Source organism: Toxorhynchites rutilus, chromosome 1, assembly GCF_029784135.1.
Source record: "Toxorhynchites rutilus septentrionalis strain SRP chromosome 1, ASM2978413v1, whole genome shotgun sequence".
NCBI lineage: Eukaryota > Metazoa > Arthropoda > Insecta > Diptera > Culicidae > Toxorhynchites > Toxorhynchites rutilus.
This window is the reverse complement of record NC_073744.1, coordinates 118,024,493-118,043,834: the sequence shown is the minus strand read 5'-3', so window position 1 is coordinate 118,043,834 and position 19,342 is coordinate 118,024,493. Positions and strand designations below refer to the sequence as shown.

Below are 19,342 nucleotides of genomic sequence, written 5' to 3'. Positions count from 1 at the left end.
CTAATTACGGATACAACAGTTCTCTATGCTCATGTCTCAAAGCTTTCAATGCCATCTGTGATAAATTTGATTTCAATATAACCAGACAATGTTTCATCTGTAGACTTAAAAATTTTGTATAGGTTAGGATTAGTCTGTACGGTACCACCGAAGACCGAATACAACTAAATAAATAAACACTTAGAAAGTAAAAGTTATAAAAGTAAATTACTTTTCCCATTTCAAATATGTTTTCTTTATATTGATGTAACATATTTTTACTGATGAGAAAAATTGATAATTGTGTTCGGTATTGATAATTATCTTATATTACATTGATCAGTTTTTTTTTCTTCATTTCATCCATACATAGGAGGCATCTCTTCTAGGATCACAGAGAGCGATTTTAATTATATCTCGTTCCACTTCGGTATCTTTTATCTGATACGCACCATCCAACAATTGTTTACCATCTTTCTGTCACCATCACTTAGTAAACACGGGTGGAGTGAACAAACAATATCCAACAAACAAACAAAACGGCCCTTTTCAGGACCACCAAATCATTAACAAAGAGTTTAATTCTTCAAACCAAAATAAACAGATAGCCTAACGGAATCCTACGTCCATGCGGTCGTGTCTCAGACACAACCCTCCTATGACTTTTTTTTGTTGGCGGCGACTGCCGAAGCAGTTCTAGTCGAAGCGAAGCTACTGAGAGTAGGGTCGGTCTTCATTTTTCACCTTCGAAGATTTCGGGCCCTGCTCCCAACACTAATGGTGTTGGTGATTACGTCACCTATGCAAACAAGGGCAGTTTTCGTATACAACAATGTATACAGTCACTCCATGCCAAACCGATATGTTGGTTCTCAGATTTTCGTCAAAAGTGGTAATTTTGTTCTTTATCGCAAAACATTAGAACCTTTTTTTTATTTTTTTATTAGGGTCTCCATTTATATGTTAAGGGTGGTCCGAAAAATCAATGTTTTCCACTTATAAACTCATAACTTTTGCGAACTATCGGTTAACTATGAAAACTCATATCTCAGAAACAAAAAAAAAGCATCTCTGTTATCGAGTAATGTTATGTAAAAAATATTCAGCTTTTAAGAAAAAATATATAAATATATTAGTCCAAATCCATGAAAACCTTAAAAAACGACTACAATCAATAATTACGAAAATTAGATTCCTTTTTTTTAAGTTTTATATTATTCAATAAAATGCTAGCTCTGGCTGGCTGGCTTCAATTTGATATATCGATCATCTAAATCGGTTCAGTGGTTCAAAAGTTATGAATTTTCCAAACAAAGGAAAAAGTAGAAAAAAAACATTTTCCGGACTACCCCAAAATGGAAATGGGCACCCTAATAAAAAAACGAAAAAAACGGGTCTAATGTTTTGCGATAAAGAACAAAATTGCCACTTTTGTAACTCTCAAATTAAAACCTTTCTATGTCTTTTAGCAACAGAAAAAACCAGAAGTGGGTTATATATTGATTTAACCGCAAGGTAGACGTAGGGCTTCCGCTAGCTCTGTGATCATTTGTTTGAAATGGCATCTGAATCAATTCTCAATGAATGAATGAAAAGATTGCCGAAGGTTTTCCTGTTAGTGTATGAGTGAATGAGTATGAGTATGAAATTGTTATTCACAAATTGAACTATTTCGAGCTTGTTGGTGATCCAGAAAAGAACCGTTGTGTTTTCGTGTTTTTTGCAAAAGCAACTGATACATAATGCTATTACGAGGGTCACTATTTATATTTCGGGAATAGGAACAAAAACAAATAGTTAAGCTGCGAATATATTTTTATTGTTTTTCAAAGTACTCGCCACGATGATCGATACACTTTTACATGCGCTTAAACCAATTTTCAAAGCATTTATTCCAATCGACACGAGCCTTTTTTTTTGAGCGATTGTCAAATTATGTGGGATCCAACGTGAACATAATTTTCGCACAACTAAGTGTTCATGTAAAATCGCATATATGCTGGTGGAACTAATGCTTAGGGATGCCTCAATCTCACAATAGGTTACATGACGATCTTGCTTAATCATTTCGTGCACAGCATCGATGTTTTCTGGCACTACAGTCGATTTTGGACGACCTTCACGAAACTCGTCGGACAGCGAACTACGACCACGATTGAATTCACTATACCAGCGATACACAGTGGTTTTTGATGGAGCTTCATCGCCAAAAGTCAAATTAAGTTGATTGACGCACTCTTGTTGTGATAATCCACGTCGAAAGTCGTAAAAAATCATCGCACGAAAATGTTCACAATTCAGTTAAATTTTTTTGCCGAGACCAAACTTTCAACTAAATATAAAATAAACAAATAGCGTCCGTATGACAAAATGTTCTGAGTACGTATATCGTCAAAAATGTCAAACTTTTCGATGGAACCGTCAGATGAACTCACATGACATCAGTGTTGCCAATTCCCGAAATATAAATAGTGACCCTCGTATGTTCTCGTAAGAATAATACACGAAAGTTTTTATGATCACTCCACGCGAAAGCAGAACAGAAACTGATGCTCTTGGATACAATTACATCACTGAAATCGAATGCGCAAACCTTCCTTCGCTCAACCGCAATTACAAGCAAACATTCCTTCATGACCATTCCATGCGAAAGCAAAACAGAAACTGATGCTCTTGGTGCGATTGCCTTTTTCAGTATACGTCAAAAAGTTACTTTATTACTTCAATATGAAGAAAAAAGCTGCGGAAAGTCATCGTATTTTGGTGGAAGTTTATGGTGACCATGCTCCAACTGAGCGAACGTATCAGACGTGGTTTGCACGGTTTAAAAGTGGTAATTTTGACTTAGAAGACGAAGAACGTTCCAGACCGCCAAAAAAGTTTGAAGATGAAGAATTGGAGGCTTTACTCGATCAAGATCCGTCACAAACGCAACACGAAGTTGCAGATACACTTAGAGTAGCTCAGCAAACCATATCCTTTTAGAGGCGAATGAACTGCAAAGTTTAAAGCGTCTTAAAAACAAAGAAGAAGAAGAAGAACCATATCCGATCGTTGAAAAGCAATTGGAATGATCCGAAAGATAGGACATTGGGTGCCGTATGAATTGATGCCACGAGACTTCGAACGCCGTTTTTTCACGTGCGAACAACTGCTCCAACGACATAAAAGAAAAGGTTTTTTGCATCGAATCGTTACTGGCGATGAAAAGTGGGTCCATTACGACAACGTTGGGAAACGTATGAATACCCCGGCTATGCATCAACATCGACGGCCACACGGAATATTCACGGCCAGAATATATGCTGTCTACATATTTGGAAACGCTGAAATGGGAGGTCCTATCCCACCCGCCGTATTCTCCAGACATTGCTCCGTCCGATCACTACCTTTTTCGATCGATGCAACATAGCCTGGTTGACCAGCATTTCTCCCATTTTGATGAAGTTAAAAATTGGATCGATTCGTGGTTAGCCGACAAACCGGCCGATTATTTCCACAAAGCGATCCGTGAATTTGCCAGAGAATGGGAAAAAGTTGTGACTAACGATGGGCAATACTTTGAATTTTAAATTTGTGACCATTTTTGGAGAATAAAGTATTAATTTTTGAAAAAAAAAAACCAAGAAGCTTACCGGTACTCCTTTTACATTAAACTCAACTCAAGTTGTTTTTGCGACTTTTTTGTTGTTGTTCGTTGGTATGAACTTAGCGAACGAATGCCGCCATACTCGCGGCATTGCAAATATTCTAAAAAAATCGAATGCCGCCATACATGCGCCACTCCGTTATATTTCAGAAATTCAGTTAGGTTATGCCTTTTTATGCATGCAACGTGATTTGGAGCGTTCCTTTCCGAGCATTACGTTATTTTTCAGGATATTATGATGTCGGTACACCCAGTTTTCTTTTACGCGGGAGATACGTACCTCGTAAAAAAACCGCGCAAATAAAGCCGCGTAGAAAAACCTGGGTAGAGTTACATTTGGTAGAGTAAGTGCTTGGTGGTTCATTCGAAAGTCGGCCGCGCAGGAGACTTTGTCGTCAACGGGTTGGCGTAAGACGTCCCGGATAGATTCATCTACTTGCTGCACTTCATCAAGAAGTGAGAGTAGTGCTACACATACGCATTCCCCAAAATGACTTTTTGTGATGGTATGATGCATGGTGTTGTAGACTTAGATTGTGACGGTTGAGTTCTACTGTTTTGAGGATTTCTTCGGTGGCGGCGGCAATTTTGTTGATTGATATTGTTGTGCTTGGTACGATTGGTCTGTTCCTCGTTTTCATTTCTTTCAGCTTGTTCCTGGGTCACTCGTCGGTGAGTTCGAGCGTGATCTGATTCATTTGGCATCAATATATTTTTTTCGTTTATTGGTTTTATAGCCCAAGCTTTTCTAATTTCGCATCTTTGTTTTGAATGAATTTTAGTAATCTATATATTCTTTCATCTTTCATCTTTCCGTTTATTTTGTTCAATAATAATGTTTGTTTTTTTTTTCAGTGACTGTTTTTGCTGATTGTTCTCTTCAATCTGAGTTGAAAGGGCGTTCATTCTAACGTGATCGAGTCTAGTTTGTCCGGCTATGAGCGTAGCTACCAGTTCCAACGACCGATTGGTACGGATGCTACGGTCGCAAAGCACCGTCGTTCCGGTGAAGCGCGACATCGTGGTCATAATGGAACGGCAACGACTGGCAGGGGGCTGGGTACTTTACGTCCTCCTCCAAAAAGGCTTTACGTCCTCCTCCAACGTCAAATATATCTCCCTCAACAACTGCCCGAAGAAGGTCCTTCTTTTGTTAGCGATCAGCGACAAGGGAATGTCCAAGCCGCTGTTGTTTTTCCTACGGAACTTACTGTGAACGGGGAGGACGTCGACGCATTTTTGTAGAAAGCTTAATAAACGTAGGATTTAAGGAAAATTGGGTCCATTAAGCGCTTTTTTCACCACCATCCATGGACTAATGGGCTTATTTTCATCGAGTTTTCGCTTACCTTCTCAAGTATATCGGCTGGTATCTCACCGATAAAACGTGTGATGTTGTCTTCTAGTGCTTGGATCGATGATGGTTCATTGACATAATCCACAAAAATAGTCCAACGGGGGCCATGGAAAAATGGAAATTATTGCACAATAACGATCATCATTGACATTAAAGTTGTTTTCATTTTCATCTTTAAGGAAGTCCGGGCCAATGATTCCTCCGGACCATAAACCGCACCAAACAGAACCTTTGTCGGGATCCATCGGCAGCTCTTGTGTTGCTTGTGGCTGCTCATCGGACCAGATAAATTCAATGATTTGTAAGCATTGCTCGTTTCTAAATCTATTCATAATGAAATGCTATGGAATTACTTAACTTTAATTTTGGCACATGACACGAATCACGCGTGATCTGGCAAAAAACAGTGCGCTGAAAAACCAAACATAAAAAATACCCGTTTTAAACAATTGCGGGGTTTTGGAACCCACTCAGTTCCGTGTTTATTCATTACAGCAAAACTGTTCATGCATCAATTATATTAATAAAAGAAAAGGGCAGTGTGTATCAAGCTAAAACAAAAGTTAAGTCACACTGAAATGAAATCTTCGTTACTCGTGAATATTTGTTGATATTCTAAGTCACTGAGGTGGAGCCATCATCATCATAATCACAAATGGGTCTTTCAGGCGATTGTGTCACATTTACCCGAAACCAACTCACGCGAAAGACAGTTACACGAGAGACATTCACCCGAATTTCACTTACCCGTATGTAACAAATACCCGAATGCGACAGCTACCCGAATGTAAAATCTACCCGATCTAATTTACTATTTCCTTATTTTTAACTCTTCATTACTGCAGTGTGCTCCGCCGAAGTGCTTCCCCTGTACGGAGCACTGCGCCAAAAAGTATGCACATCGCGCTGGTGTGATCGAAGAGCAGTATGAATTTCATGTCGTCTAAAGACGACGCTCGTACACACAGCTCGTTGCGCGGATGTCGTCTCGCTCGTAACTCTCGTAACGAAAGGGTTAATGGCGTAGCGTCAAGAGATAGTCATGTTCACATGAGAGAACGGAATGAAAACAACTATAAAATTAATTAATGATAACAATAAAATACATTTCGTATCTAATAACGTTATTACCTAACAGAAATGATTTTGTATATCTAGATATCTGGAAATGCTTCGTATGTGAATATGAGCTGAACAAAATACCAAACCAAAAAAATATATATATTCCGAAAGTGCTCATTGAGCTACCCCCAGTTTTAAAATTAGTATTTGATACTATGCTCGTTCTAGCGTGCTTCCACCTCCGCTATCCGCCTATGTTATGAAATTTCGCGATTCGCAATGAAATTCAGTCACATTGAAACACAACGGAAGAACGAATAAATAGCTAGGGAATCACCTGGGAGACCGCTGCTGTGCAGCCGTACTTCCTCCTCGTCCCATTCCGACGAATCCCTCGCTTTCTCTAACGGCTAACGAGTTGAAAATGAGGTCAACCTTTTTGGCGCCTGTTTCGAGAATTGGAAAAAAGTGCAAACGCGCTACAGTAGATTGGCAATCTATGCACATAGTTGGAGAGGCTTGAGTGAAATCAAATTTGACAGTCCATTCATAAATACAACGTGCGCGATTCAAGTTTCGCAATTTTAAATTATCGATCCGAGAGGACTTGTTGTGGGGAAAACTTTTTTAATATCGTAGATTCCTATCAGGTGTCATTGGGAAAAGAAAAGTTGCTTTTTTTAAACAGCCAGCTGCGGATAAGAGCATCAACGGATACTGCTCGATCCGCACGAAGGAAAAATCTTCAGGCATAATCTCACTTTTGCCGAGTTTAATGCGAATGAAATGGAGAACAGAGCACAAGCGATTTTTATTTTCAATTTTAATTTATGCGTTCGAAGCAAGCTATCTATCATTAACGATATTTTATAATCTACGTGAGTTACAGTATCTTTACTTATCGTGGCATAAATAATAACTTTCTCAATCGATATGAATTATGTTACAGCTTTCTCTAATTTTCTGGTGTTTTTTTTTTTTTGTTTTAGCCCTGGAGCTCGACTACCCATGCCACTCACAATATGGAGCAGATCTCCGGACCACCGATACGAGTCAGCACCTGTTACCAAACGCCTCGTTCCCATCCCTGGCGACCAACAATGGGGTACGAGGCCGTTCAAGTGACACCCCTCCACGAACAACCCATCACCAACGCATTGGTTGCGTCTTCCTATTCCCCAGCAGCAATATGTTCCGATCCGGTTACCTTTCCGAACCTTGTCACGGGCTTTGAACGTAATCCCCAGCACGCTGCACGCGCTGCCCTTTACACCCGCTACACGCCAAACGAGTGGACATCGTCGAACGTTACGACTTATGCCGATGCGGACAAGAATCGGAACTATTCGGAGAAAGTCCGTTCGGAAGCTGTTCGGCTGATGCGGGAAACAGATGAAAAAACATCCCAAGGGCAGCGAGACGCTGCTAGACGGCTCGGAGAACGCATAACTGATATTACGTTCTGGAGGAATGAATTAACAACCGAGCTGGAGAAGCTTATTGCTGAGTCTGCCCAGCTGACCGACACTAAACGTAACGTCCAAAAGGCGTTACAAGACCTGGAACCACCGTTGCACATTGCCCAGGAATGTCTGTACCATCGAGAGGGTCGCAAAAGCATAGAACTCGTACATGATCATGTGGAGAAGAGCTTGCTAGTTGAGGTGGACAACTTACGATCGTGTCAGGAGAAACTATCCCAATTGTTGGCTCGCATCACCAAGCAGTTGGCCGACTGTCGAGCGGCCCAACACTCACTGGAGGATGACATTAGTCACAAGGAGTCGGCACTGGGAATAGATTCGCTTTGCCATCAGGTATGTACTTTCGTTTGCATAACATCAGTTTGGAAAAATAAAAACTTTCATATAAACTGAAGGGTGTTATGGTCATAATTTGAATGATTTTTACATAATTTTTTATTTTTAAAGGTCGTGAGTATAAAATACAGAAACATATTCAGCTAGACTTCTGTTCAACGGAATCCGAACTGTTCGTCGCAGAATGTTAGTCTGCCTGAAACTGTTGCTGCTGCTTTTTGCATTCAACAGTTTTTTTCGAATCTTCTTCAGGTTCGCTTTACAATGACCCTACATTTTTCGATTGGTTGGAATTCTGGTATGTTGGAAGACTTCTTTTCCTTGGGTACCACTTGCACAATGTTGGTGGCAAACCACATTGGAAACATGGGACATGGAACTGCAAATCTCTCAACTTTCTTGCGAGTACTCAAATACTTTTTGTAATATTGAGACCCCACAATTTCAATATCGTAGCGCTGTGAATGATTTGCTTAGGTTAGGTAAGGTTCGATAGTGCGATCGTTTCAAGGTGTTTATACCATTTTCCAGAGCTGCGACAACACATACGAGCTGGGTACAGCTTTCATTGTGATGGAGGAAATGTAGAAACGAGTGATTGACTGGTGGCCAATCAACGAAAGAATGTGCAGCTAGTACCGATGATGATGAAGAACAATTCTACGCGCAGCTAGAACGTGAATACGATCGCTACCCAAAACACGACATCAAAATCGCCATCGGTGATTTGAACGCTCAGGTCGGCCAAGAGGAGAAGTTCAGACCGGCAATTGGTAGATTCAGCGCCCATCCGCGAACCAACGAAAACGGCCTAAGACTTATCGACTTCGCTGTCTCCATGAACATGACCGACAGCGCCATATAGCACCTTCTTCCAGCACAGCCTCCAGTACTATTACACCTGAAGATCACCTCAGCAAACAGAAACACCAATTGAACACGTTCAATCGGACGGTCGGCACTTCTCCGGTTATGACCTCAGAAAGTATCGTGGTGCTAACATCGAGTCAGACCACCACCTGGTGATGGTCAAACTGCGTTCTAAACTGTCAGTCGTCAATAACATAAGACATCAGCGCTCACCACAGTAAACACACGATGACTGCTGAAGCCGAACGTAGCTGCAACATGCTCGCAGCGTCTTGAAGCTGCGTTACTGGGGGTAGACGAACTGGATGCCGCTCCCCTCGATAAATGCTGCAGAACCTTGAAAGCAACAATTAGCAGCTGTGTCGGGCACAGGTACAGATCATTGAAGACAGCAACATCACAATTACGAAAACACTTGTAATACTAACCTCGAGCCAACCGCGAGTAATCGGTTACATATTACTAACATAGTTATAAGGCAAACATTGTCGAAATATTGAACTCCCGGCCCCGTCAGGTTGACGCCATATGAGCCTTAATAAAAATATATATTTTGGATAAAAAAAAAATTAGCAGCACAGCTGAGACCGTCATCGGGTATGAGCAATGTGGACAATTGAACGAATGGTTTTGCGATGAATGCCGAGCGTTTCTAAGTGCGAAGGATACAGCACGCGCAGCCATGCTGCAACGAGCGACTCAACGAAACGTGGAACGATTCCGATTGTAGCGAAGACAGCAAATACATCCCTTTTTCGGGGAAAAAGTGCCGCCTCGAAAAGAAAGAGTGTGAGGAGAGGGAGCTGGTTTATCGTTCTTTAGAAACGCGGATGTTCTTCAGGAAACTAAACGCCTCGCACAAAGGCTTTGTGTCGCGGGCCAAAATGTTCAGGAGCAAGGAAGGAGGCATCTTGACGAACGAAGACGAGGTGATCGAAAGGCGGAGGCAACACTAGAGCGTTAAGGAGTGTCGTCATCACTCGTCTTTTCAGTTGTTCATCAAGAATCTCACTCCTTGTCAATACATCGCAGTCTCAGAAGCAACTCGTTACAACTTCAGGAAAACCCACTTCATGGAAATGAACCTGTTTTTATCTTCTGAAGATTGGGAAAACATGTTGCAGGATTTGTCGAGATTTTCACTTCCGTGGCAAAAATGGTATGTAAGGAACATGCTTGAATCCCCTCATGGTCCAACAACAATCTCAAGCGGCTAAAGTCGATTAAGAGATCGGCGCTTAAGAAGCTTTCCAAAGATCGCAACTCCTACACTAGTGCGTACTACCTTGCCTGTAGTAACAGATACTGTTATGATATTTGTATGCCTTAATTGTATTACCTTGCTCTTACAACATTCATTTTACCTTCATTGTAACAATAATTTACTTTTTAGAAATAAACCAAACGCCATTCCTAGTTGTAAATTGTATAGAGAAACACGTGTTTTATTACTGCGTCCAATCCTACGAATCCTGGTGAAACTAAAGTTTTCTCTACGCGGTTGCACCTTCCAGAGAGGAGGTGGAAGATTCGTTCGAAAGGCGTTCTGCATTGGGGCTCATCGATAAACGCTCATCCTGGCGAACATCGCTGTCGCTGCTGCTGGAATTTTCCAGAAGGAGATTTGACGAGTACACTATTGTTACAGTGTACGGTTTGCTGCTTGCTGTTATTGTGTATAATTCGAACGAAGAAGGCAAATCAAGATGTTACTGATGCTCTACCCACGTTTACTTGCGAGTTGTTCAATAGAACCAAATCGATGTGGTCTCGATGCGTGAAAAGGTTTGAAGGAGCGCTACTTATTTTCGGAATTCAGGAAGTTAATCGGAAGAATATGCTGCTTCACTACAAGGGGGCCGAGGCATACAACGTGCTCTGGGATCATTTGTCTCCGGCCGAGCCCGAAAATAAAGACTACGCTGAAATAGTGACTCTACTTGGAGAGTACTTTGATCCGGAACCTCTAGATATGGTGGAGCTTCAGAAGTTCCGTCAGCTGATGCAACGAGATGGCGAATCCATCGCGGAGTATCTTACGGTTTTCCAGAGGGAAGTAGTTTTGGTGAATACCTGCAAAAAGATAGCGCAACCAGTCTGAGGAATCAGCGAATCCTGACTCGCTCGGTATGAAGTTAACCTGACCGATCAGAAGAAGAAGGTAGTTCATTCAACTTAAAAACGTGTTTATGTTTCTGTTGTGGAAGTGAGAGCCATTTAGTAGACAGGTGTGAACATAAAAATATGCGAGTGTATCTCAGTTCGAACGTCGAAAGTATGCAAAATGCCGGTAGTAAAAATAGATACAAGGACTACTCAAAGAAACATTTGAGAATTCTTGTAGAAAACATATTTCTGAATCGGAATGCTCAGAGAGCAACAGGTTTATGTTATTGATGTTTGTAAACTTGAAAATAGCTGTAGTGATCTTTCAAAGATTTTTCTAAAGCTCAAAGTAAGCGGATCACTGGTCAAGTTTGAGGTAGACAGTGGATCCCCGGTATCTCTAATTAGCAGTTGTGACAAGAATAAATACTTTACTAACTTACCGTTGAAACCGCTAGCATTGAGCAGCGAAGTTATTGCGGAAGCAATATAAGGGTGTTTGGTGTCGTTGAGACAGAAGTCATGTATGAGGGACTGATAAACAAGCTGCATTTTTTGTGGATGATGCCAATAAGGTACATATAGAGGTGGAGCAGTATATCTGTATATCTGTATTGGCAAGCAAAATATCGTGTCGTAATTATTTGCATTCAATATGGAATGTATATGGAAGAAACAAAACAATGTTGAAAGTACTCACGGTTGCATGATAATTGGAGCCAAAATTCTAATGAAATCATTCAACTGTTTATTTTTTAACAGATGACAATTATATCGTAGCTTATTTCGATTACTTATGTGGTAAAAAGGTCCTGAGAATAGTCGTTTGCTTACTTCTCGAAAGCAGTAACATTTTCGGTGAAATTTTGATTAATTGGCGATTATTCTCTAACAACATACACTCCGACACTGAGAGTCTTCGAAACATCAACTTCAAAACGTTGAAATAATTAAACTCCGTTTGTTTCTATGAACGTGGGGGAATGAAAATGGCGCATGGAAATATCACTTATATCCGTCTTTTTCGACGTGATTTCACAAATATTCACTGCACGCTATCACATTCGCCTCATATTCAACGGGAACTCTAAAAAAATGTACGTTTTTAATTCATAAATTAGTTCCTGAAAATAGCATTTTCACATGGATGCGGTGGGTAATCGAAGATAAACACAACGACTGACGTCACTATTTGAGAAATAGTTATGGCAGCGCATGCTATGTCGCTCGAAACTCTACCATCTTCATTACCTTTTTTCCAGGACATTGGGTTGATGCTAAGCGACATCCATTGTTGGAACGAGAATGTATACGAGCGTTACAACTGGATTGGAACGCCATCATTGATAGTTCTGTAACTTCTGTTGACAGAATTACTTTGCGAACTCCCCTTCATATGGCAATTAAAGAGCTGGTGGAAGAATTTACGACTGTGTCCGATGATTCAATCGGTAAATTTGAAGAGGTTCAGGCTACTTAGCATCCCAAACCGGATATCAAGCCAGTTTTTCTCAAATCGTTTTCAATTGTTTTCAATTCGTGATACAGTTGAACGTAAGATCCATAGGATGGTCGAAAGTGGCATCTTTGTAAAGGTAAATCGCAACGAGTGGAGGACGCCGATCGTACCAGTGATGAAATCTGCCAACAAAAAACGATAATGCGGAGATTTTAGGTTAATAGTCAACAAGATTTTGCTGGTAGATGAACATTACCTATTACGAGATGTTTTCCAACATGGCTGATGGAGAGAAGTCCACCAAGTTGGATCTTGCTCAAGCCTACCTACAAATGATAGTACGACCAGAGGATCAGGCAATGCTGACGTTGAATACACACCTAGGTCTGTATCAACCAACGAGGTTAATGTACGGAACCTCAGCACTTGCGATCTGTGGCCTCTGGTGAAAATTATTCCAGATTTAACTACGGAAACAACTACTGGACGAATAAGGAAGTTTCGCCATGTTCGGATTGCCGTCGGTACTAGTGACTGATCGAGGTACGTCGGAATAGTTCCAGAAGTTTCTTCGGAAGAATAGAATCACACACGAGATGGGTGGCCCATACTATCCCGCCACAAAAGCCTGTCAACGCTAGTTTTCGGACGGCAGATCAAGTCAAAGATCGAACAAGCATAATCAAACGGGAAGAGAAACCTATACGTTCGTTAACGGTAAACGACAGGGTTGCTGCTCGCGAATTCCTATCTTATTGGGAGAAATGGAGGGAAACTGCATTATATGATTGAGCTGGATGACAGTAGAATGTGGAAACGGCATGTCAATCAACTGAAGCCAGGAACTGTAACTCAGCAGGACCACCCGGAGGTGCAGGTTGCGAGCTATACATTTAGAAGACTTGAAGATATGGAACCCTCTCATAAACCAGTTCAGAGCCCAGTCGAGAACTAATCTCGGCGATACTGACGCCCAACTAAAAACTACGCACCTTTGAATACAGCGATTAGAGATGCTAGAACAGCTTCAGGTTCAATCAGAGAACAACAAAATATAACCAGTAACGAGACAGAAACAGATCATGACACGATTCGTAGGTCTATGAGAAACAGACGACCTCCATGTAAACTGAATCTCTAATATGTTGTCACTAATCTACTAATCATGCATTTATGTGTTAAGTCAGAGTGGAATTGGAATGCTCCCACGAGGGAAGAGATGTTATGACTACGTATGTCTTAACTGTATTTACTTGCTCTTACCACCTTCATATTATCTTCATTGTAAGAACACCTTACTTTATTATCCTTGACAAGAGAAAAAAATTAAACGTCACTCATAGTTGTAAATTGTATAAAGAAACACGTGTTTGTTACTGCGTCCAATCCTACGATTACAACAGATACAAACGCCGGAACAAGCAATTGTTCCACACTTATCTGAATAAAGCAAATCCTAAGAGGTTTTGGGGTTACATAGACGAACAGCGGAAGGAAGTAGGATTACCTTCAACCATAAAGCTAGGTGACAAAGAAGTATCATCTCCATCGTCTCTCTGTGATCATCTTAAGGAACGTTTCTCAGCTGTTTTCACCGAAGGAACTCTAAACCCACTCCAGGTTAGTAATACTGCATATAACACAACGCCCCGCTATCGGTCCTTATCCACTCATAACTCCGTGGAAATAGCATGCCGCCGTTTGAAAGGCTCATCAAATCATGGTCCTGACGGAACACCATCAATTATTCTGTTGAAGTGTAGTATGGCTATCCCTAAGCTATCCCTATAGCTAGGGATCTTCAATCGTTCCCTCAGATCTGGATCATATACTGGAAGACATCGTTCGTCTTTGCAATGTTCAAAACAGGCGATAAAAGGGAAGTTTCAAACTACAGGGAAATCACCTCATTATATGCATTTTCTTAACTATTCGAGATGATTGTTTTCGACCTTCTCAAGCACAATTGTCTCAACTGCGTGTGCACTACCCAACACGGATTCATGCCGAAGAGATCAACTAGCACTAACTTATCGGTTATACAACTTTCATAATCTGAGTTATTGACGCCCATAAGCAGATAGACGCAATCTACACGGATTTTCAGCGATCCCTTCAACTTTCCCAGTCACAAAGATCGTTGTCGATTAATCGATTAGAGATTCTCGAAAACAGACGGAACGTAGCGAAGACTGCTTTCGTCTCAGATGTTATTCAGTCTCAAATAGACTGCCCTGCTGTGCTAAATAATTAAACATCTATAATCCTCGTAGTACTATAATTAAACTGAGAACCCATGATTTCCACCAAATTCGTACATTTCGTTTTCATGTTTTCGACTATCCCTTGTCTAGTCACGTCAATAAGAATAGGCTCCGTGGGGTGCTTGGATATACTAGCCAAGTGTTAAGTTAGAATAAGTTGTCTATTCTATGTTGACGCAGGTGAACAGGTTTTATGTCCATTTCGGGAAAAAAAAACTTCAAGTACACTAAAATGGGCTTTTCCCTGCTCCTAATAGACAAATAAACAGAAGAGAGAAGAACACTACGACAAACACCTTAACAGCGCGCAGTCACGAGACCAAGACGGCGTCGATGCGGACTACACCGGTGCAGTGAACAACGACGACGTTTCACCCCCGACGATGGGTAAAGTTAAGGAGGCCATTAATCAACCACAAAGAACCACAAAGCAGCTGGTAAAAACACCCTCTCAGTGGAGCACTTCAAGTGAAATCCGGAAAAAACTTGTAGGGTGTATGCCCCGGCTCCTCGTCAGGACCTGGGACACAGAACAACTACCGGAGGAGTGGAAGAATGGCGTAATTTGTACCATTTATGAAAAAGGTCACAGGCGGGATTGTGGGAACTACCGTGCAATCATGATCCTGAATGGTGCCTACAAAATTCTGTCTCAGATCCTCTATCGCCAACAGTAAACAAATTTGTGGGTAGTTACAGGCCGAATTCATTCCCGGTTACACGACGACGGACCAGATTTGAACACTGTAGCAGAAAGTCCGGCGAGTATCAGATCCCTACGAACTTCAGCTTCATCGACTTTAATGCCGCATGTGATACAATCGATCGACGACCGCTATGCAGAATCATGGACGAACACGGCTATCCCTGAAAGCTGACAAAACTGATTCAGGCAACGATGAACGGAGTGCGGTGCACTGTGCGAATCTCCTTCTGGTCTTCAACTTGGCGCTGGAAGGTGTTATGCGGAGAGCTGGCGATATTCAACTAGTCTAGTCACATGCGACGGTAGCGGACTTGTATACCCGGCTGAAACACAAAGCAAGGCTAATCGGGATTGGGATAAATGCGTCCAAAGGGTCCCTTACACGATAAATAATAATGACATTACTTCGTCAGAATGACAACAAAAATGATCGTGTAAGGTTGTCAAAATTGAAACGACGGGCATTAATGATGCATGTCCGGATTTTCTGATCTCGCTCCATCATTTCTGTAATAGAGCAGGAACACTATCATTCATGGTGTCTAGGATACTGTGCGACATCTTGTGTTAAAATCTATGTTTGTGAGAAAATTTACTCTCTATCAGGTTAGTGGGCCCAAGAGAATTTTAAATCCCTAAAATATGAATGAAAGCTATTACTTGTTGTTACTTGAATGCATAAAACACGTAGCACTGAACCTTACCTAATCATTTTTTTATAATTTATCTGAAATCCCTAATAAAGTTCGTTATTATAAAATAAAATTATATACAGATAATATTTTAGTTCAAGGTTTTTTCACCATTTGCGGAAAACTTGTTATTCTGCTACATAGAGCAACATATTTGATGCGAAGAAAAATTGATTTTCATTTATACTATTTGATTTTAAAAGTTTGCCCATTCTACCTGAAAATCCATTATCATTTTCGCTTCACAACGATGAAGCACGAAGCAAAAAATGTTAATTCGCGATGGCTACTATACAGTGTCGACATCTATTACCCAATTACGGCGGTGAAGCACACGGGTAAGATATGGTGTCGACATCTACGAAGGTATTAAATGGTAATGAATCAAGCATAATCTATTAAGATTACTATGATAAAATACAGTTTTGAATTGTTAATAGATCAATGAAAAGCAATTCAAAATGTTTTATTGAATGTTCATAACATATTATTCTGAACATTCTTCATTATAATTATAATTAGAAATCATTATTAGAAACCTGTTTCGTTCAATATTTTTTCATTGTTTGTAGAAAACCTTTCAAATTATTAACGGGGATGTTTGTTTTACACAATGAATTGATTTTAATTGATAATTTTCATTTCGAAAATGTGTTGATTTCTCTTACGACTATGAAGGCCAGAGTTGCTGCATTCCTGCAAGCGATAAGAATGATCGTGTAAGGTTGAAGAATAAGGTGATGGCGGAATGGAGTGATTCTTGTCTCTATTATCATTACTGATAATGTCAATGCTACTGATCGTGTGAGGGCCGCTTAAGACTAAATACATTATAGCAGGAGGGACTGATCGTAACAGAATTCTTCTTGGTAGTAGTGTTGTGATCGACGGCCGCGAGCTCGAGGTGGTAGAGCAATTTGTCTACCTTGAAAATAACATCTGACAACAACAACAGTCGTGAAATTCGCATATGCATAGTCAACGAAAGTCGCGCCTATGGGCTCCGCAAATCCTTAAGGTCCAACAAATTCCGACCTCGTACGAAGCGCACCATGTACAAATCCCTAATTCGACCGGTTGTTCCCCGTAAGCATGAATTCTCTTCATGGGATGCATCGTTGTAAATAAATAAATAAATAAATGATGCGGACAAGAATCGAAACTATTTCATGAACTTTGCTCCGATAAGCCACATCCGACCAAAATAATCACATTGCTTCAGGAAATGCAGCAGATGTTCTTCCAGACACTCGTTCACGTAAATTTCCTGATTAACGGTCCAGTTTGCAATGAAAATGTTGCTTTCCAAGCAACATGTCCAGTAGCCCGCCAAACCAAACATTTGTCAGTGAACGACTATTCCACGTGGTTGTGTTTACCACATTTTCACAACCAGTAACCGTATAGAACTCCTACCCAAGAAGCTTGTTCCACGTCAATCAACATACAATCGATATTCACAAGCATCGTAGCCTCCAGGATCGTGTTTCGGTCATTTTGTTCACCTTAGCAATTTGGAGTCACTACCTTTTATGAGACGACACGCTCAGCTTGTTTGCGACATCTCGGACGGAGAGGTTGTGGAACCGATTGTGGAAAGCACTTGCTACACTTTTGGTCGACTTCCAGAACAAATCAGACACAAAATCAATAAATCACTTTCCTATCCGCATCACGAATAAAACGGAAACCATTCCAAATCACGCATTCACAACTAATCAAAGCTCGCGATATTTATCACTCTCGCTTGTCTCATTTGCAGCTGAATAACTACAGTCGCGGGATTAATTACTACGGTGGCATTGAAAAGTATGATCCGACCGTTAGTACACCAGGCACATGGTCCGGCTCGAGCAGCACGCGCATTAACAAGTAATTAATTTGCTATCTCTCACTCACTGAAACGCGCCATTGTGTTATTTGTAGAGTTTCCATCCATCCCTTACTTTTCCGAGTTTCCATGCTCACGTTTCTTTCTTTTTTTTTGGTTTCACCTGAAACTTTTTATACCAGCACATCCGCACTGTTTGTAATTTACGATCCAGCACGGGATAATCCCACCTGTAATTGTGGTAATTTATGAGTGCACATTTGATCCTATTTTTAATCGATAACGTCTCTCTCCCTCACCTCTTAATACACAACATTACTAACAATGCCAATCGGTTGGCACCCGAAAAATCCTGCAGCTCCCATTCAGAGCGTTCGAGATCCTGTCAGCTGCGTAGCGATGCGGAGTCGCTAATTAATGCCGTAGCCACTTCCGTTTGGGACAGCTGGAGTAACACCAATAATGCATTCAACAACCGGTCGTCGGAAATGCTCGAAGCGAAGAGTAAAATGCAACTTCAACTGCACAAGGTAAATATCATTGATTACTTTTGCCAACCATCATTTACCAAGTATTAATAATTAATGTATCATGTGCTTAACACCCTAGACTCAGCAAGAAATATTCGATATCGAAAAACATATAGAGCTTCTACGCAAGGCAATACACGACAAATCGAATCCTATGAAAGTGGCGCAAACAAGACTCGAGGCACGTGCTCACCGACCCGGATACGAAATGTGTCGGTTAGTATCGCAAATTCTCTCATTTGTTATTTTAAAATTCTAATTGCTCCGCAATTTCAGCGATAATGCACATTTGCGTCTCGTGGAGGAGGTCTGCCATATTCAGGACTCGGTTTCGACGCTCCACCGAAAGCTACAGGAAGCGGAATCCCAGCATCAACAGTTGCTTAAAACGAAATCCCAATTGGAGAACAACCTTAAGCAGAAGGTGGATGCACTATTCATCGATAGAGAGAAATGTATGGGCTTACGTCGCTCATTCCCGGTTAACAACACGATTAAATATTAGAAACGAAAATTAGCCCGATATTTGCTTCAACCACGAATCACATCGCAAACGAGAATCGACATCAAACATAATTGTTATCACAAAATTAGGCATGAATAAAGTTCGATATATTACTTGCTTTCAATCGCAAAAGCTAGAGCAATTTTCACTCATATCATTCGAATGTGCTATGAGTTCAGATGATGGGTGTAGCATATTTGTGGAGCCCATACAATTTGGGATTTGTGGAGCATGACTTCCGTTGATTATGTGTTTTCGAATTTCACGGCTCCAGCTTGAGCTCGTTACCGTCGATTACAACGCTATTACCAAGCGGGATTATGGGTTCATCGTTGCCTGAAACAGTCTTATCAGCTTCCGGGGAAAGCCGTGTTCGTCCATGATTCTCCATAGATGTGGTCGATCAATTGTATCATTTGTGGCTTTGAAGTCGACCAGAATGTGGTCTGTATGGATTTGATATTTGCGGCACTTTAGGAGGATCTGGTCGTCGTCGATCAATTGGGCCTGAT

General features: G+C 40.9%; 1 protein-coding gene across 4 annotated transcripts in view; it reads left to right on the top strand.

Annotated features, from left to right (window-relative positions):
• The window catches only part of LOC129762325 (tektin-3-like), a 46,280-nt gene extending 27,328 nt beyond the window's left edge, over nt 1-18,952 (top strand). For 3 of the 4 annotated variants that reach the window (XM_055760501.1, XM_055760503.1, XM_055760504.1), the window contains exons 2-6: nt 7,037-7,864; nt 17,727-17,836; nt 18,154-18,325; nt 18,405-18,541; nt 18,602-18,952. In XM_055760501.1, the coding sequence (XP_055616476.1) occupies nt 7,037-7,864; nt 17,727-17,836; nt 18,154-18,325; nt 18,405-18,541; nt 18,602-18,830 (1,476 nt within the window). In that variant the 3' untranslated portion in view covers nt 18,831-18,952. Of the gene's footprint in view, nt 1-5,201; nt 5,287-7,036; nt 7,865-17,726; nt 17,837-18,153; nt 18,326-18,404; nt 18,542-18,601 lie in introns of those variants that run through there. The other variant, XM_055760505.1, reaches the window with a different exon arrangement.
• The last annotated feature ends 390 nt before the right edge of the window (nt 18,953-19,342 follow it).